Source organism: Crassostrea angulata, chromosome 2 (genome assembly GCF_025612915.1).
Source record: "Crassostrea angulata isolate pt1a10 chromosome 2, ASM2561291v2, whole genome shotgun sequence".
Lineage (NCBI taxonomy): Eukaryota > Metazoa > Mollusca > Bivalvia > Ostreida > Ostreidae > Magallana > Magallana angulata.
Window position 1 is genome coordinate 37,184,978 of NC_069112.1, and position 21,465 is coordinate 37,206,442.

General features: G+C 32.6%; 2 protein-coding genes across 2 annotated transcripts; both read left to right on the forward strand.

The window, feature by feature from the left end:
* Positions 1 to 2,371: 2,371 nt before the first annotated feature.
* On the forward strand, positions 2,372 to 3,289 carry LOC128174280 (olfactory receptor 2M7-like). Its single transcript, XM_052839869.1, has one exon. The coding sequence runs from the start codon at positions 2,420 to 2,422 to the stop codon at positions 3,287 to 3,289; it is 870 nt and encodes a 289-aa protein (XP_052695829.1). The 5' UTR covers positions 2,372 to 2,419.
* A 12,277-nt stretch (positions 3,290 to 15,566) lies between these two features.
* Positions 15,567 to 16,388, forward strand: LOC128172315 (uncharacterized). The gene has a single exon (XM_052838109.1). It carries the CDS (start codon positions 15,594 to 15,596, stop codon positions 16,386 to 16,388), a length of 795 nt encoding a protein of 264 aa, XP_052694069.1. The 5' UTR covers positions 15,567 to 15,593.
* The last annotated feature ends 5,077 nt before the right edge of the window (positions 16,389 to 21,465 follow it).

A 21,465-nucleotide genomic window follows, 5' to 3' on the forward strand; every position in this document is an offset into this window, starting at 1 on the left:
TTGCAACAGCCATTAATAAGCCCGAATGATAACGTTAAAAAATTGCGCGATCCATTCCGAGTGTATTCCGAATGGAGAAAAGATGTAAACATTCCCCATTATAAATCTCCGTAAGGAATCTGTTTTCGTTCCTGTTAATTTTTTTCTGAGTGGAAAGGGATAATTGTTCAATGAAGATATCTTGGATATATTCCCTTTCATCGATTTCAACTGTATTTCTGTCACAGGTATGTGTAATTTTATTAAAAATCATCCAAAAGCGATGGAAGCAATAACTTGGGACAGACTATAGCTAAATTACGGTCGATGTACATCTATACGCGACCCTTCATTGCGTAGCAGTACTGAGCCTATTATATATACACTATCACAAAATAAACCGTAAAAACGCTTTCTTCAGTGATTCATAAGGCTATGATAGTAGCAAGCATATTATGATATATACATACATAGATTGATAACTCAGTTTATGTACTTTTCTTGAATGTTAGTCACCATCATACCCGTATACATAACCAAATTTTATTGTTCAGATAAGCACAGTTGATGACTGTATTATTTTGCGTACAATAAGAGTACAAAAATGGATAATTATATAATTCAAAAGTCAAATATAAAATTTATGATTCAACTACAGATGCTTCAATCAGCATAAAAAGAAAAGCAGGTATTCTGTTCACATACATCCAACAGAAATACAACTATTTTGCAGACATCATAGCATATTAAATCTTATCTTCTGTATTACTAGTGTGCTTATATGAATGAAAACAACGAGTTTAAAAAACAACCTTATGTGTCTTTGATATGGTTTGAGATACAAAAATCATAAGAAAAGAGAACAAGTCAAGTTATGAAGATATATCGTTTTATTTTAACGCATATTTTGCATTTTTAGCAATATTTTCTACTCCCCCCTGCGTTCGGTTTTCCGAAATTCGACTCTCCCCTACGTTACCGTTACATCTGAACAGAAAATGTCTTGATTATTCATTTTTTCACTAAGATTTGTTAAGATTTGATTATTGCACTTACAAGGTTGATCATTTGTTCGCCTGTTTCAACTGTCTGTATCCCAAAGTAAGTCGTATATTTTACAAATCATGCATATTTTGAACACCCGATCACCGTGAATTTGAAATCTGTCAAATAGTTTGGAAGTGTTTGAGACTACAAGACGCAAAGAGCACTCGGACCAATGACCGACACAAAGTTTGACTATCGCTGTCTTCCGTGCGGTATATACTTTTTGGAAATACTTCTTATAAATACCTACAAAAGGCGTGACCTAAATTCCTTCCGTCTTCGAGGCGAAGAAAATCGACTCCCCCATGCGTTGAAATCGACTCCCCCCTACTGTTTGTCGACTCCCCCGCGTTAGGGGTTGTTTACGGTGGTTTATAGCTTAACAAATTAATATCTTCAGATTATAAGAAGATCTGATAAAATCAGCGAAATATATCGAGTTACTCTTTTATAGTAGAACAAAACAGAAGTATAATGATGCGTATTTACTTTATAAAACTTCTACACGTTCTGCAGCGTTAAAGCTTCGTTGTAAAATAATTTAAATATAAAAACTGAGAGGACAGTGTTTTTTGGGTTTTTTTTTTTTTGGGGGGGGGGGTTGTTGTTGTTGTTTTTTTTGTTTTTTTTTTTGGATTATTTTGTACAGAATATAACCGATCCTTTATGTACTGCTTAGCATTTTCGTTGACCTTTAAATTTATAGGGAATTGCCAGTTTAAAAGATGATATATAAGGTAAGCTTTATATATAAATATACATGAAAAAAATTCTCCGTGAAGATTAAACAAAAAGACACTGTTAGGTTCTCTCCAAACATTGTACGCGACAAAAAGGTTAGCTGAAAAGCGGATATAGATAAAAATGTTTCATTAAAAAGATACTAGCCCCACTGTTATCATCCCCTGTCAAAACGTCTGAAAATGTTTCATAAAAAAAAAATACTAGCTCCATTCTCATTACCCCCCCCCCCCCCTTCGCAGTACTCAGTCTAAAGTCTGAGTATAAGCCTCATATGAAAGTAATTTTCTTCAAAGGGTTTTGGTGGAATTAAGTGGCAAGACAATTGATGACATTGGGTAATTGTGTAAATTGAAAAAAGGTGAGTAGGAATATTCATTTTTTTCTTACAGTTTTAAGAAATTTACGAGTATTGTTCATGGTGTATTTTTTTTGGTCACACGTTAAGAAGATAAATGTTGATTTCCTTCATTTTAATTAGAATATATATTAGAATATGTTTTGTGTTGATTAACATATTTTTTTCAATTTTAATTTACAGACGACATAGGCAACTTATTTACCAATACTAGCAGCATTTCGCATAGAATTGAAACCAAAAAGGCTTTATATTTATTTGGAAAGATTGTGTATTGGGACATTACGCAGTAAAATGGTAAATACGTATGTTTTTATTGCTGCATCGGTTTTGTTTTGCATTGGATTTATTGGAAATTCATTTACTGTGTGTTTTGTTGCTGTGTCCAAACAACTTCACACTCCGACATACGTCACCATTGGATGCCTAGCAGTGACAGAACTACTCGTCTCCGTGACGCAATATGTCCGTATTATACCAGGTCTTTTTGAATATTTTTTAAAAGATTACTCTCGAGATGCTATGTATGCGATATTTACTTTTTTATGCTTTCATTCTGCATGTTTCCATATGGTATTAGTATCATATGTACGTTTTGTTTTCATTACAAATCCTCTCCGCAGTTTGAATCTGACTTGTAAACGAATTTTGTGGATGTCCTTTGCCGTTTGGATAAGCTCTGTTGTCGTTTCCATCGGATACGGAGCAGACAAAGTGCTACTTTTATTAGACGTAGTATCTTTGGAAACAACAGTGTTTGCTGAGGTTTGGTTTGCTTTGTATGTTTGTGGATTACTATTTATTATTGTAGTTGTTTTCAATGTTCGAAAGGTGTATTATCTGTATAACCAAACAGCTTTGGTTCGACGAACCAGAATAGCAAATTCGATGTCGCTGATGTTTTGGATTATTATTTTGATTTATCTACTTAGCACAATATATCCTTTAATTTACACAATTAACTATGCATTGTTAAACAGTTCACTTCTAAATATAAGATTAGACTTAGTACATGATATGTTTTTCTTTTCATTGCTTGTTAATAGTTGTTTGAATCCTTTGGTATATTTCATGTTTTCACCCCCTGTTTTGAGACTCCTATCCCAATTAAGAAAATGTTGTAATCATGGCACATATCCATGTATAAGCAATCCTAGTTCGTAATTGTGATTTCCTTTGTCAAATAAAATCGTTTTTGTTCTACAAAAAGACAGTAATATTATGAAATTGTTTGAATATGGGTCTTCCAATTTTATAACTGAATTTAAGTTGTTCTCCATCTGCAACAATTTAAGATGAGCGACCGGGAATCTAGTTTCGTACTGTTAAAAAGTCGCACTAAAACTAAAAATTCGGCTAATTATTGACCAATAAAGCTTTTTCAAATTGGTCGTCCATCAATTTTTTAGACAAGGAGCTACAGACCTGCAGCTAGAAGTTTTATAGACTTAATTAAACTTGTAAAAAAAATAATGATGGAGTTCAATTTCGTATTTTTTAACCGCAAAACATTACTGTTTGTAGTTTGTAAATGTAACTGCACGTGTTTGTCACCAATGTGGCCGGAGAGAGATAAAGCTGCATAGTCAAATGTTTGTCGCAGCTTATTTAAGATGTTGGGAAGCGACCATGTCTTTTATGTTAACGACTAACTATTGCACATTCTCCTATTATTTTGAACAATATATGGTAAAAAATCGATTGATAGTTGTAACTTTGGGGGATATACATGAACGGAAGATAAACTAAAGCCAATCATATACAGTGCTGCTATCGAGAAAGTTGAAAAAAACTATCCTATCCTATCGTATATCCTGTATCCTATCCTGCAAATAAACTCTATCATATCCTCAAAAGATAAACTAAAGCCAATCATATAGGAAGAAACAGTGAAAAAACTAGAATTGAGTTCGTTGCATAAAACAAGGAGGTCTTCCATTACAGTCAAAATAGGATTGTCATCAGTCAAAATAAAACCACCCCTTCCCTTTAAACTTGTCAGGATCTTACAGGTATAGATAGGAAGTCATTTTCACACGACCTCAACATCTGACCAATCAGGGCTTTAGACAATCATTAGGAACTCTTTAAAAGTTGACAGACAAATAAATCATGCCTGTTTTCTATGTAACCTCCAACTGCAGAGTATTGAAGAGTTACACCACTCATTAAACAGATAAAGGCATGTATATGATAAGTTGGGATGTATTTAGATGGTATGCAAATGTAGAGATGGTTACAAGCAATGAGGCGACCTCCATTACAGCTTCTATGCGATAAGTTTGGGTGCAGTGTATATTTAGATTTTATGCAAATGTAGAGTGTAAAGATGACCTCCTATCGATACCTATCAGACCCTGACGAATGAAAACCTACGCGATAACAGACGAAAAATTAACATATGAAAGATATGATACGTAAGAAAAGAAAATTGTTGGCAATGAAACTCCTGAAGCACCTTTGTACACTCTCTGGTTGAATAATATCATTTGTTTTGGTTTAAGAGGAGTGACAGAACATTACAATTTAGGATTGGTGGATATCAAATTGAAAATTGACGGCACAGATATCTCGAATATAACGAAAGACAAACATAAAAAAGAACAGGGGAAAATATTGTGGACATCCGCAAAATCAAACCCAAAATGTTTTAGACTTGGAATGCAAGAGATCCGATTGATCTTTACAAACTATATGTAGCAAAAATATTCATTCGATACAATATTCGTAAGATAAGGACCCATTCTACCTATAAAAAAGAACCATCTCTTGATATGACCCTCGTACCGATAAACGGTTTTTTAAGTGAAAAGTTGAAAAAACCTTGCTTCGTTTATGAAAGAGATGGCTACAAAAGTTAACTTTGCAGGTCAAACGCTGACAATCTACTGCGCATGAAAACACCTTGTTCAGAAAACCGTAATGGAAGTGTTCCACCAACTGACATAATGCAAATAATCAGACATAAAAGAGTACAGTTGGTTTTAAATTATTGCCAAGATATAACTAATTTTTACAGCTGGTATTTTTTATTCATAAATTATTAAAAATCAAAATCCTAGCACTATGAACACCTCTATTATACAATTGATCTGCAAAATATTTACTTCCTATCTTGAAAACTGCAGAAAGAGTTTTCCGTACACTAGGGGTACCATAAAGGCATCATTTTACCAAAAAAAAGAATAAGTTCAACAGCTGGTATTTTATTTTTGAAATAAATTACCAAAAATCATAATCCTAGCAATATCAACACCACTGGTGTACAAATGTATGAACAATTGATCTTGAAAAGAACAACATCCTTTCTTGAGAACTTAAAAGAATTTATTCGCACAATAGGGGTACCCTTTTGCCAACCGCCCGCCCACCATTTTCACCATTTCAATAACCAGATATTTTTTTTTTGGAAATCCCTGTTAAAAATTAGGAAACATCGGGATTTTTAAAGATCACTTTTCATAAAGTAACATAAGTAATTTTTCGGCCAGAGGGTAAATAATGCATATTACTATCACAGAAACCAAGGGTCTAGACGTTATAAAACGTTGATATGACTAAATGTCTCAACGGCCACCTGAAAAGATGTACGTGGCCAGTGGTTCACTAGTTTATAAACACCCAGTCGCTTTTGAGAATAGGGTACCCAAAATTATCGATATGGAAAAGAGATTGAACGCAGACTGTTCATCCCCAACCAACGTGGCCGATTGTATTGAAGAACAAGTATTCCTTTTAAAGAAATGATCGGCAATAAAGATATCTAGATGCAATCAACATGAACAGTTTGATGTAAAATAATTAAAAAAGTAATGTATTTTTAGAAAATTTAGAATTTTTTGAATCTTTACACCATAATTTCATCATTATAAACCGTCAACAAATTAAATTTGGAAATTCATTTGGGGAGAGCCGTTCGTAAACTCCTTGTCTAATTTTATATTTTTAACGTAATTATTAAATGTTAATGTATCTTCTTCTTCAGAATACTGAGTAGAGCTCTTCATGTAACACGTATACAAAGAAAGAGTTGTATTAAAATAATTTAATGCGACTGAAAAACATTGAATGCCATCATAACTTGCTATTGAGGTCGCATTATAACGTGGCCTGGAGTTGTTTATAAATCAAGCCGTCTTCCTAGCTACACTTATGCAACATCAGTAGATCGAGGTCAGTTCATGGAGCATCTTCTTATGATCGAGGTCAGTTCATCAAGGTCAACTGCATTAATGAATGAACCTTTCGATCGGAATTCTTACGCGTGAGACAAAATGTGCATTCTTTAATTAACAGGTCGAACTGTAATGTATGTTTGCATCTCTAAAGGTAACTGAATTGAAATAAAACCCAGTCAAAAGTTATAAAAATACTAAACCAAAGCTTCAAGTTTTTATAAGAACTACTTATGCATGCGAAATGTGTGCGCACGTGGAAGCATTTACCGGATACCTCATATGGACACAGTAGTGATCGACCGAAGCCGATCACAATAAAGAGAGAGTTTGTTAAGGGAAAATCTTAAATCGTTTCAAGCTAAAAGATTGTTTCCTAAATTACTTTTTCTTCCAATTATCTCATTTCCATTTTCCATTGTATTGCTTAGATACAATTATCAAAAAATATTTTGATTACTGCTACATTATGCGTCGTGGATTTTGAAGGTATTAATTCTGTCTTTAACGAGGATGGGGGTGGCTGCCATTTTAAAGCGTTTTTATCTCTACACAAAAAATATTTTCACCTTTATGTTCTATAACTCTTACATCGTACTGGAAGAGTTATCTATCCTAAAACCAGCTCTTTTCACAAGTAAGGTAATAATAGTGCCTGACAACATCAATGGTGAAGATAAAGAATCGGAAAGTTGATAAACGAAGAGACAAGAATGGTCGATTCGTGGATCAAACACAGACATTCGATTTAAACAACAACAACAGAGAAGATTTATCTGAAGTGCATGCGTTACATGACCATGCATATTCCTCTAAGAAGAAACCCCATATCAAATACGTGAGTTTATCATCAGCACCAGTGGTGGAAATCCCGCCAAATGACTGTAACCACCCTGTAATATCTTCCAGGTAATGGTATTTGTTTTTTGTTTTTTTTTATAAAATCCAAAGTACAAATATAAATTTTCGTCTTCACATAATGATAAGTTAGTATAGTCAATAACCAATAACGTAATATTTTCCCCCTTTGTTTTACATAGTGAAAAGGATACAAATCATCCTAAACTGCATGGGCGGATAACAACGAAATCAGACACTGAAACTGAAGATAAACAATAGTTTTGTTCAACATAAAATGATGAATTTTATCATAATCAACAATAATAAATTATTTTATCAAATATTTTATATCAAGATTTAAGGTAATGAGAATATAGAAATAGCTTAGTTATTTAAATGAAAAATGAAATACAACTTTTAAACAGAAAATCCTCTAAAAATAAGTTGGAAAGAAGGCAGACGAGTGGTGAAAATTGCATAAATGGCAGAACAACTTCATCGAGGATGCACTGCATGCCACCAGCCACTGCATTTAAAAAACTGTGTAGATGAACAGCATTTTGGATTGGGGAGCATTTAAAGCATTGTATGCTCCTCCTGCCAAAATGTCAGCCTAATATCTTCAGGGAAGAGACACACTAGTACCTATGGTGTAGAAGACAAATTCACAAGAAAATCATCCTACACTTGGGATGTTTATACAAAGCTTGCTTCAGGTAACATAATAGTCATAAAATAAAATGCGTAAAAATATATGTATGACAATTTGGATATGGATATTATTTTTCTCCCAATACAATATTGTATGACAAGCAAATATTAACATTTTTCATAAATTGCTATTTCTTGGTTTCTTACAGGAATGTTAAATACTGGTTTAGGTACAAATGCAATAAATGCATTGCTTGCATGTTTAAATATTCCTTGAATCTCATCAAAGTCTTTGAAGGCAAGAGAAAGAGAAGTTTTGAGAAAAATTGAAGAAATTGCAAACAAGTCTTTTGAGGAGTATGCAGCCAAGGAAATAGAACTTTGTTACATGTACGTGTATGTATTTCGTGGTTTTTTTCTTCTTTTTTTTAAATCAAATTATAGATGCATTCCAATACTTTCACAAACATGTGAAATAAGCAGAAAAAAATGAAATATATTTTTCAAATCGAATACTTGCAATATTTTATATAGTTTGTAAATTTTTACAAACAGATTTTGAAAAAAAAAATTATGTTTTCTTAGTGAGGGGGTAGAAGTTTCCTTCGATGCAGGATGACAGAAGCGTAGTAGTGGAAGATCCTACAGCATTTTGCAGGTGAATTCAATATTTAAAAGTGAATTATGTTGTATTTTCTTTTCTTAGATTAATTGCATTTTTAGGAATATGTATGATAAATACCAATATGAGCAGTATTTATGAATAAACTTTCTATAACAAATTATATATTACAGGTCATGCATGCAAGTTATGCCGTAAGAAACAAAAGCTGTAACAGTCTGTAACAGTCTGCATTATCCAAGAAATCACCAAAACAACATGACTGCAGAAAAAATTGGGATGGTAGTACTAAAGGTAAAATAACAGTCCGACTGTAACATGAGCAATTTTTGGTCTAAAATAACCTTCAGAAAATAATGACACATACCGTACATTATGGTTTGATTTATTTTAGAAAGGTAAAAATATTAATTAATAAATTCATATTGAAACAGGAATGGAATGTGAAATCGCGGTTAGCATGCTAAAAGATCTTTAAATGAGAGAGGGTACCATGTATGCGTCTGGTGTAAACTTGGGAGACTCTTCTACGGCAGATGATAATCATGAGATCCCTCTTCCATCATCCTTGCCCACTATATCAACTCTTTGGAAATTTTGCGTTCATCTGATTTGATCTGGAGACTACAAGTCTTGGTATGTGTTTTGACAAATGTAGACAAATAAAAGGACATATATTTTTCATATTATTACAATATGCAATTATTGTTGTCCATATATATCTATAAATTTTAATGCAGTAATTTTGGGATTTTCTTTTATTTAGAAATACATTTCCCTTGCTTTAGGATTATCATCAATTACGTAAATAGCTGCAAGCTGCGGGGAAAGACAATTCAACCAGTATGTGCTTCTAGATGAAGAGATAAGCCATTTTGCTTCAGCAACAACCGGGATATCCGTTGATGGTATTGCACTATACAAGGAAGGATAGAAGAGTGATGCTGTACCATTACCTTAGGCTCTTGCGAGATTTTCCACTTGGATAAAAGAGTTCAACAGCCCAGTTCTGGTATCCCATAATGCCAAGTCCTTTGACTAATTTGTTTTTATGAACAGTGTATCTAAAACCTGTTTTAATTTTGATCATATTATAGGATTTGTAGACAGTTTACCGCTATTTACAGATTTATTACCAGGCAAGGAAAGCTATTCCCAGTCATCATTGGTTCACGATGCAGGTTTGTCTCATAATGCGCATAATGCATTAAATGATGCCATTGCCTTAGAGTGCCTTTTGAAGTTTCATTCTCTTTTAGAGTCCACAATGTTGAAATATAGTTTTCCGTTGTCTTATGTTTACTATAGAAAATCCAAAAATGTAAATGTCACCTCTCTTTCACATCTAGTTCCATAAAAAATATTGTCTAAATTCATGGCTAAAAAAATTGCTGCTTCTGGTCTTTGTTATAAACATCTGAAATTGTCTTTTGAAAGAAGTGGATATGATGGTATCGAAGCTTTATAAAGAGTCAATTGATGGTAAAACAAAGGGCACAAGATGCAAAAAACCATTTTCACTGTTTTTCTAGTCTAGTCTACGTAAGTACTGGTCATATCTTTAGATTGGTTAGTCTTTGTTTGATTCCAAACAGAACCGACGTTATGAAACTCTGGCGTAGACATACATACCACTACAAAAATATCTTAATTGTTGATACCATTTAAAACCTTACTTTTTTAAAGGTATTAATTACTAAATTTCCTTCAAAAACAAGGCTTCTTCATACAAAAGTTCAAATTTATCGATTATTTTTTAAGTGCTATGTTTTGTCAGCGGTGATGATTTGTGATTAGGCCAAAACATTTTTTTCTTCCGGTTTGCGAGAATAACTGCATAGGAGAGTTGATAAATACCAACTCCCAAAAATGAAAAAATCCGTACACAATGATATGATTGATTATAGTCTGACAGCTAGTATGAAAAACGTCAGTCAGCATGCGAGTGTTTCATAATTCAGTCTCTATATAGTCCAGTGATGAGGAGTTAACATGTCAACTAACTGAAATCAACCCACTTTTTTTGTTTGATACATAGGCAATTATCAGGTTAAACCAAATATCAATCGGTCCTAAATTGCTCCCCAGGTCCTAAAGTTATCCATCTCAGACATGGTCATAAATACTTAAAAGAACACGTTTACCTATAAAATATCAGCCGGCAGCATCTACCTACTATTGCATATATAATTATCTTAAATTCTTATCTCTACAGAAGATAAGGGTGAACTTTGCCTGAATTTACTTACACCTTTGGATAGACAATATTTGACTAACAACATAATAAACTGATTATTTTATTTATATTTAACTTTACTTATATGTACCAATGACAAACCTTCACGATTGATCTATCTCGACTTTCATGAAAACAGATAATCAACGACCGCTGCCACCAAATGCAATGTGGTTAAGCAAATGCTATTTTCAAACACTCAAGAGAATTTCAAATCCAAATTTATTACAAAGAAACCAAAAATAAAACATGAAACAAAATACTCCTAAAATTATCAATAGAAATACAAATTGTGGTATTTAAACGGTAACCCCTGATTGACCATGGAGTAAGGTAAAAGCTGACTTAAGTTATACTAAGGAAAAGGTCAACCGATCACGTGAACTGGAAATCCATATTTTTTTATTATTAACACTGTAACCTCATTGGTGTGAAATAAATCATCAGTTTACAATCGGCCTAAGTAAGGTTGTACAAAGTTTGATTTATGAAAGTTTCTTTATCACGTTAGCTCATTGTGGATACATGTACGTAAACAATAGAGTTATCGCGATTATTAACAATATAAAATCAACATAGGCTCAATTGTTGTTTTTTTTTTTAAATTTAAACCTTTTAACTTAAAACCACATCACACAAAAATATCATCAACTTGTTTGTTGATGTGACGTTTCCAATTGCGTACGTTCGAATTTTGAAAGCATTAGCGAGCCAAAACAATGCATGCCTCAGAACCACACATTTTTTAATTGGTCGAATATGCGTACTGCTGATTTTTTTTATTAGTTCCCTTAATGTGGTCTCCTACTACATATATGTTCTGAGCATTTTATTCAGTTTTACATTTAAATACGAGCATGACCTAAACGAATTCCCCAAATCAAATCCATATGCAAATATTTTGAGATTAGTGTCTTAAAAATTTTCCAAGCATCTTTCAGTACTTTTTAATTGCGTACTTTAAATATCATTACAGAATAAAAGAGATAAACCAACAAAAATCGTCTATAATTATGCTGACTAACAAATGAATAACTATTCTATCCTAAAAATATCGAATGTTTTATGCAAGATCTAGGGTGTACGAGGGTCAATCAAAAAATACGAAGACTTTTGTCAAAGCTATGTTACTTAACGTCATATCATTACAAAATTCGGTAAACATAATTTAGCAATAGTTTCAAACCGGTGCGTCTTTTTACCCCAATGAACCCCAATGATACCCCAATGTTACCTCAATGAACCCCAATGTTACCCCCAATGATACCCAAATACACCTAATGATACCCCTATGATACCAAATGATATCCCAATGATACCCTAATGAACTTTGAAATATTAATACCCCAATGAAACTAAATGTCTGCATAAATAAAAGATCTTCCGCGCAATTGTGTGAATAAACACCGTACATGAATATAATTAATATCAAGGTTTTTTTTTCCTTTTTGTTTTTGTTCATTTTTGACCGAAAGTTTTCTTAATTCTCGTTTTAAAAACTATTCTTTAAAATTAAAAAAAAAATCCAAACCATGACTGAATATTTAGAGGAGCTGGCAGGGTTTTAAAAAATCCACACTGAAATGGATGATATATTCAATTTGTTCCAATGTCAAATTTCTCTATAATTTTTTAATACTGTCCCAAATAAGAATTTAAAGCAATTGGGGAGCAAAATTAAAAAGCAATTGGGGAGAGAAGGGGTTATCTCATTCAACTGTCCTTTTTCTGCATTCATCATTTATTCGTAAAGACGTAGAACACAATCCGTTCATTGACCTTTTGACCAAGTTTCACTGATGTTTGAGTTGAAATACGAATATGACAACGACTTTACATTGAATTTTGACGTCAAGGCGGCGCAGCGAATATACTTCAAACTGGTTGAAATATCAGAAGAAGACCTTTTAAGGCCAAGCAATTGCTTAAACAAAAACTATACGATGACAAGGGATAAATAGCTTCAGTTCGTCATACTGATGGTTTTTTACTGATGGTTTTACTAGAATTAAAACAAAGGGACTAAATATCAAGCTTTTTTTACACGATAACTTTTGTCAACAGTTCTAAAATAATTGCACGTATGTACAAAATGACTGAAGGAGACATTTACAGTAATTTGACTTTCGTTTAAAAATAACCCGAAATTTTTTCCACAAAAAATCAGGAATGAGAGAAAATGTAAATGATGACATCTTGAAATGTAAACAAAAGATGAGAAATAAAGAACAAGTCTTCTTTCTGTTCGTTTGTAAGGTGTTTAAAACACAGGAGCAATGAGAAGCGTTAAAATGACGTTGCGAAAAATTTGCAGAACTTGTGCCGGGTCACTGGTCCAAGGCACGTTGAACAGCTAACTAGGGATGATCTAATCATGCCGTAGACAGAAAACTTTTCACATCAATAAACTTGATCCTTATTTAGATTTTTGTGAAATTTCAAAGGTTAATCTTTGTTCCTAAACGAATAAGAGAAACTGTCTCAATAATTACTGAAAACCCCTCGTATATGGGTCCACTCGTATATAAAGCACTAAAAATGGCTAGCGACACGAAAAATTGAAATTGTGAAAATTCGCGTTGTTAGCCATTTTCAGTGCTCTATATATTCAATTTACTGGCTTAGTATCTATACATTAGACCCGACACGTTAAAGGCCTGTTTAATACATCTACACAATGTACTTTGATTATGTTTGTTTGTTTTTTTTACGAAACTTGAGGTACTGCGAGCAAGCTCACAAATGAAAATATCAAAACTGAAGTCTTTCTCTAATGGAAAAGAATCGTTATGTCTCTTTTTCTTAAAGTTATGTTGAACTAGCACGAATGACCAAAGCTCCCATCAGGACATAATTAAAGGTCACAAACAATCTTTGAGTCAAATTTTAGCTTAAAAAATTCTAATCATTTCCCATTACAAGATATGACCCAATCGGAGAAAAAACGGCATGTAGTTGAAATTTCATTTGTGTAACATGTTTTTACATAAAATTCATTAAGTGTATCAATTATGAACATACTTAGTATCATTTGGGTATTTCAAAGTTCATTGGGGTATCATTGGGGTTCATTGGGGTATCATTGGGGTTCATTGGGGTAAAAAGACGCACCCGTTTCAAAAAATTTGCAAGAAAAAAAGTTAAAAAATTCCTTTATTTCTAAAAATTATTTAGAATCTAATCCTGCAAAAATGAGGTCACGGCGCACGGTCAAAATTTGTGTTATGTCAACAATAAACCATATAATGTTGAAAGTTATATCTCTATAAATTGGGCTTAAAAACCAAATAATATTGAAACCTCCTATTAAGTTTTGTCTTGGTATTCTATGTTCCAAACAATGACGGGATATATTGTTTTGTCGAACAGATATTAGTATCTAAAGACATATAATCCTCTTTAGAATTGACTAAAACCATCGACGTCGCCGAACGTCACGGCGCAACGACAGGTACAAACAAAATGAATTTAACCGAGGTAAAAGCCGACACAAGATGTGAAAATGCTAAATGGTGCAAAAAATAAGTCAACAATTATTTTCAAGTTTGTATTTCACTGTAATAAATTTTGTGGGGGTGGTGGTAATTGTATTTTGAATATAAAACAATCCGAAAGAGAGTAGAATATCTGTAAATATTTGGTAAAAAAATAATTAACCTCAACCAACGTTCAGGGTTATCCTTACTGTAAACTAATAGATACAAGGTTAGAAAATGAAAACTTTGAAGAACTAACTAATGATTCTCGAACAAATGTGTGCAAATAAGATGTTGAGTGGTTCAGTGCAATTTTAAATTGTAAGGAGAAAGGCACAAGAGACTAAGCGTGATATAAAGGCGGGGTATATCTTTAAACTGTGCGTGTTTAATCGTTACGTCATGTTTTGAACGTTACCATGCGCCGTGGTGACAAAACATGTTGTTTTTAAAAAGGGGTAACAAAAATACCGTTTCATCAAATGGACTAAAACTTTGCATATCAATAATATAAGTGTTGGTGCACAGATTAATCTGTTAAGTATGACTTTCATGAAAAATATATGATAGACAGCCACATTGTCTTCGTATTTTTTGATTGACCCTCGTATATGTATAACAATACGCATTCACTTTAAAAACCACTGACGTTATGCATTATTAGTGCTGCGCCGTTACATTATTAAAAAAATATATGTAGAGAAATCAAAGTTGGTTTTGTTCATTAATTCTGTTTTAATTTTTTTTATTTCGGCAAAGTATAAACGACCCTTTATGTACTTTGTAGCGTTTACGTTGACCTCATATTCAGTGTACTGGGAAATGCTTGATAACAGGATGTTCGATAAAGTAAGCTTTATATGTATGCACATACATTTCTCTCTGTGAAGAGTACACAAAGAAACACTGCTTGGTTCTCTTCAACCATGTCACGTGACATACATGTTAACTTTAAACCGGATGGAAATAATAATAATGCATAAAAAGATACTAACTCCACTGTCATCGCCCACAAAACTCCTCTCCTCTTAGCAATACGCAAACTAATGTCTGAGTATTAAATTTATATTTATGCACTTCTCTTTAAAGATTCTCATTGAGAACTGGGTTGAGTGGCAAGACAATTTTGATGACGTTGGGTTCTGGTCATACAAATTGAAGAAAATAGGTTTAGCCTAGTATACCAGTGAGTAAAATATTCATTTCTTTTCTAACACTTTGTTTAAATTTACAATAGATGTTCAATGTGTATTTTTTTTTTGTCGGACGTTAAAGAGATGAAATGTTACTTTCCTTCCGTTATCAGTCGTATTTACATTAGAATTAGAATATACTATGCGTTTATGATATAACTATATCTTAATTTACAGACAACATATGAGACTTATGTACTGATACTAGCAGTGTTGCAGAAAAAAGTTTGATATTCGTTATAGTAAAACTGTGTATCGGTTAAACACGCAGTACAATGGCGAATACGTATATTGTTATTGCTGCATCGGTTTTGTTCTTCATTGGATTAATTGGAAATTCTATCACCGTGTGTTTTGTTGCTGTATCCAAACGGCTGCACACTCCAACATACGTCCAGATACATGAATATATATATGCGATATTCACCTTTTTATTTCTTCACTCGGCATTTTTCCATATGGTGTTAGTATCATACGTACGTTTTGTTTTCATTACTAAACCCCTGAAAAGTTTGAAAATGACTTGTAAAAAGATTCTGTTGATGTCTATCGCCGTGTGGATAAGCTCTGTTGTCGTTTCCATCGGATACGGAACAGTTACAGTGCTATTTTTGTTGAACATGATATCTTCCGAAACAACATGGTTTGCTGAGGTTGGGTTTATGTTGTATGTTTGTGGATTACCATTTATTATTGTAGTTGTTTTTAATGTTCGAAAGCTGTATTATCTGTATAACCAAACAGCTTTGATTCGACGAACCAGAATAGCAAATTCGATGCCGTTGATGTTTTGGATTATTATCGTGATTTATCTTCTCAGCACAATATATCCTTTATTTTACATAATCGACTATGCAGTGTTGAAAAACAGGTCACTTCTAAACAGAAGATTATACTTTGTTCATGCTATGTTTTCTTTCTCATTGCTTGTTAATAGTTGTTTGAATCCTTTGATATACTTCATGTTTTCACCTCCTGTTTTAAGACTTCTATCCCGATTAAGAAAATGTTGGAATCATGGCACAGATCCACGAATAAGCAATCCTATGTCGTGTCCGCAAGTGGAATAATGTGGTGAACCATTTCATGATTTACCATTTAATGTCACTTCTTGTTATTGGGATTGCTGTCATCAAATAAAATCGTTTTTGTTCTACAGAAAGCCAGTAATTTTATAAAATTGTTTGAATATGGGTTTGCCAATTTTATAGCTGAAGGTAAGTAGCTCTCCGTCTGCAGCAATTTTCGATGAGCGACTGGGGATCTAGTTTCGTACGTGTTAAAAAGTTGCAATTTACAACGCACTAAAACTAAACATTCTGCTAAGTATTGACTGATAAAGCCTATTTCCACACGTTTTTAATACGTACGGAATCGTAGCTTCAAAGTCGTCCATCAGATATTTAGACCAGGAGCTACAGACCTGCAGCTAGACATTTTATAGACTTAACAATATATCACAAAACATTTTTTTCATTATTGATAATTTATATATTATTAATTTTAACTTCAGCTTGTAAAAAAAAATAATGATGCAGTTCAATTGTGTATTTTTTAACAGCAAGATACAACTGTGTGTAGTTTGTATATGTTATCGCACGCGTTTAAGGTTTTTTTTAAGTCAGTCACGTTTTAGTTGTCATTTTTGAAATATAAGGAAAAAAGTCTTCTTTTGTATATTTACCTGAAATGCTTATAATCTTGAGTTCTCTAATAAAGATACAGTTTATAAACAATCTGTTGTTCTTATTTTGATAATAGTCAGCATATTGTAGTTATAACATTAGATATCAGTGTTTGATAAACCCGATTGCAATTTAGTTAACAGAGAGCATAGAAAGAGGAAAATTGCACAACCGAGGATATAGGTAACTTTTAAAATCGATTTTTGATCTTCGATAAAAAAAATAAAATAAAATACAACGTCTGTAACGGTTTCGAACCCGCGATTTGCTTATCTATTACGCTATCCGTTCGATACTTTTAGCAGGTATGCGCTCAAAATTTTATCGACTGTCAACTGAATGAATGTAATGTGATGAAATACACTACACCCGCATGGTTTAGATCCACAATGTTTAGCCAAAAAATATAACTGACTGAGGTGTGTGGTTAATGACTGGTTAACATGACATAATTTTTTATCATGAAAAATAAGTGTTGTTTGTTAACATGAATTTGGCAGGTGTATCGTAAAATAATGACCCCGTACAATTATGACCGGGGATAATTTTAAATGATCTACGTAGAAAAATGACTCTTTGCCTGAAGAATAAGTGTCATTTTCACAAAAATGAGCACACTCTACATGAAGAAAAGTGACCCCTGTGGAATAATGACCCTCTTATAGATTAAAGTTTTCCAGTATATTTTCTATTATTTGTGAAATAGTCTTTACAATATTATATTTTTACCACAGTTTACAGAAAGTAAGAGAAATTATAATTTATATTAAAAAAAACTTAAAGTGAAAGAAGGGGTATATCTAAAAGAAAAATCCTTCCGTTATAACAAGATACTGACAATATTACATTGGGGTATGGTTGTCATCTTAACGATTACATTTACATGTATCTCATGATTACGAGTGACAATACATTAAATTTATTTGGAGATACAAGACACTATAAAACAAAATTCTGTTTATTGGCGATGAAAGAGTTTACTCAATATTGTTCATGAATTATACGTGCATTGTCAATTTTCCATAACTACAAACTGCTGGGTATGCAAGTGCATCACCCGGAATTAATGATGAAACCAAAATTATGAGAAAGTTACTCTACTGTAAGGCATTATATAACCAATAGCGGGCACTTACAGCAGCCATTACACCGGTAGAAGCAGAAGACGGCCATTAAGAAAAATCGTCAAAGTATTGAGAGTACTCGAACATATATTTTACTTTATCATAAGCATAGTTAATTAATATCAAGATGATTAATGCATCAATAGTTGTATGAGCATTGACAACATTGGGTGCAATAAAGATCGTGTGATCAATTCAAGGGGGATATAAACTTCAAATATGAGCCCGAACTCCTTATCAACGCTTAAAAAAAATGTCTTCTTATTATAAGCAATCAGTGTTTATTATCGATTTAAGTTTTAATATTGTCATGTACTCCTCACACATTTGCTCCCAGAGTACAACATTACAACAAATGTTTAGAATATCGATGTTCGTGTATAACGTAGAAGAAAACAAAACTAACGTAAAATGATTTTTCAAAATCACTTTCCCCCAGAAATGTAAATAAGAAGTATTCATATTCCTACGTTACTTGCCTCCTTGGCCTTTTTCGTGCATCAATCTTTGATTGACAATTCATTCACCAATGAAATGCAATATAATAATTGCTTATATTATTTCATCAGTTATTATTTCATGATTATTGTTCGTTAATTATCACACAATATCCTCATCGTGTATGAATTTGTTTTTTTCTTATTTCCGTCATTTACCGCTATTTGTCGACGAGAGCAGTGGTGTAAATGGTAACAATCAATTTGTGCCAATGTCAGAGTGTTTTGTGTGTGCTTGCTACGGATATAAAAATATTTACAGCGATTTATTTAAAAGTTTGGTGTTTTTAACTTCAAAACCAGTTGAACAGTTAAAATTCAAGTGATTTCAGAGTCGTATCTTGGATACGGGGAAGCCAATTTCTATTCTTGTTTACCGGGGGGGGGGGGGGCATTTTTATTTATGTTTTACATGAAGAGAAATGACCTCTGGGTCTTTTTTCTTCAGAAAAATCCAATTATTCTTCATGAAGGGGGGGGGGGCATTATTCTTCGTCAAAAAATGACCCCCGTCATTATTCTACATTACACTGAATACCTTTGAAAGCCGCGAGATCAAAGACTTGTCGCAACCAGCTAATTTAAGATGCTAGAAGGAGACCATGACTTTTATGTTAACAACGTACTATTGCACATTCTCTTTTATTTTGAACAAAATCGGGTAAAAAGAATCGATTGATTGTTGTTAATTTTGGGAACACAGGAACAGAAAATAACTAAGGCCAATCATGTTGGTAGAAACAGAGTGACAAAACTAGACACGATCTCGTTGCGAGCAACGAGGAGGTCTTCCGTCCGATCTAGAAATTGAGAAAATTGTATGACCTTGAGTTTGCATTTTAACAGCTACAGATAATTTGTAAATAGAAGAACGTGTTTTCATTCTAAGTGCAAGAGATTTTTTTTTAATTTGAGGTGTAAGTGGCTGGTCGGAAACATTCAGAACCCTCTTGGTTCCTAATTCGAGTGACCATCCTGTTGTTCTTTATATTAAATGTAAGGCTTTATAATTTGAAATACATTTTGTTCAACAAGTGTCTCTTGGTCCCCAATTTTATGGGCAAACTCCTTGTTCTTGGTATTAGATAAAAGGGCATTCAAAGGTAAATACATCAAGTGTTTGGAATTTTGTTACTGTTCTAAGCTAGAATATTTAATGGGCGACCTTTTATCTCATTGTCGGGACTGTTTAATGAGAATTTGATGGTAAGATATTGTTAAGTAGTTCATTATAATCATATTTTCTTCTAAACTGTTTACCAAGATATTTTCCTTATGATATATGGGTGAGCAAAATTTTGTATTTGTGACCCTTAAAAACTGCTAATTACGGAACACGAGTAAATCATTATATTGTGGGTGCATAACATTTAGGTAATCATTTTAGCTTCTATGATCAATTACAAAATATCCCCAAATTAACAGTTATAAATAAAAGACCTCTTTGATTACCTTATTTTAGGTTCCAAATGTTTTGAACTCCTGACTGCTAAAAACTTCCAATTAAGTAACATGAGATTATTAAAATGTTCATATTGTATTGTATTATTACGAAATATTCACTAGTAAAGAGCTAGAAATAGCCATTTCTGAAAATTTAAATCATGTTTTGAAGTTCCACAAACAAAATGTTTAAAAATATGTATCTCTTTATTTCTGCAACATTTCGAAATAAGCATATATTGCTTTTCATACATAACGATTTTTTTTTTCTTTCGTCCGATTTAAAGTTTGTCCGCAGTTTACTGATAGCTTCACTCCTCTTAGTGTTTCTTAAACGTTTTATTTTCGATAAATAAGATTTGGCATTTTACTTTTCTTTACAATGACTTTTTTTACACTGTTATTTTCGGCCTTTAAACATGTTTCTGAACAAAAATATTTTTCATTTATATTCTTTTCATGTTTCACAATTATATGGTTTTGAGATATTCAATACATTTACAATGATTGTTTATATTGATTATAGGTACTAAAGGCGTGGATTCAATTTCCGTGTAGAAACACGAAAAGCACATCTCGTTGGTTTTAAAATCTCGCTTTAATTTTTCTGCCAGATGTAAAGTAATTGAAACTATGGTAGAAATTCTGTTTTTGCGATTTCATATTCTCGCAATTTGATGCAAAACGAAGGAATCGCGAAATTAAGTGCTCGCGTAATATAAGGAATCTACATGCAGTAAATCTTTGATAGAAAGCAATTTTGTCTTTATTCTATTTTGTTTAATGAAAAAACAGATATATTTTGACAATGTTACATACAGTAATACTAAATAAATATTCGAAGGAGTGTACTATTAGTTATTGGTTTTTAGACTTTAATTGGGCTTATAAATGTACCATATTAAGTTTGTAAATATTAATTTGGAACATTCAATTTTGTTTTCTTAAATTTTTTTAAGAGACAACTTTTGTTGCTGTATAAGACATACTAATAAATTTTAAACGTTACTGCTAAGCAAGTGATCTATAATAATTACAGGCAACAGATCTGAGTACAACACACACGCATTATGCGTTTCTTTTAATTTTCAACATTAGTGCATCGTGATAACTGTAATACGTTGGTATTTTTTGTACTTTTGCATTAATCGATGATGACAAATATACATGATCAAGAGTAGTGGCACCTTCCGTTGTTTTGAAATCAACTATTTGCTTGAAACCTTTGTCAGTCATAAAAGTCTGAATAGGGCCTGGTGATTGGGCATCCTCATTGAAGTCACCAAGACAAACAAAGTTCTGATTTTGTAGTTTGTAGTATTCTATCAGTTTTTCAAGTTGGAACAAAAAGTGAGTAACACTCAAAGACTGTGGACGATATACAGTTAAAATTACCAT

What these genes read in the sequence shown, in the direction of transcription:
- LOC128174280 (XM_052839869.1), top strand. Translation starts at nt 2,420, where the DNA reads ATGGTAAATACGTATGTTTTTATTGCTGCATCGGTTTTGTTTTGCATT.
- LOC128172315 (XM_052838109.1), top strand. Translation starts at nt 15,594, where the DNA reads ATGGCGAATACGTATATTGTTATTGCTGCATCGGTTTTGTTCTTCATT.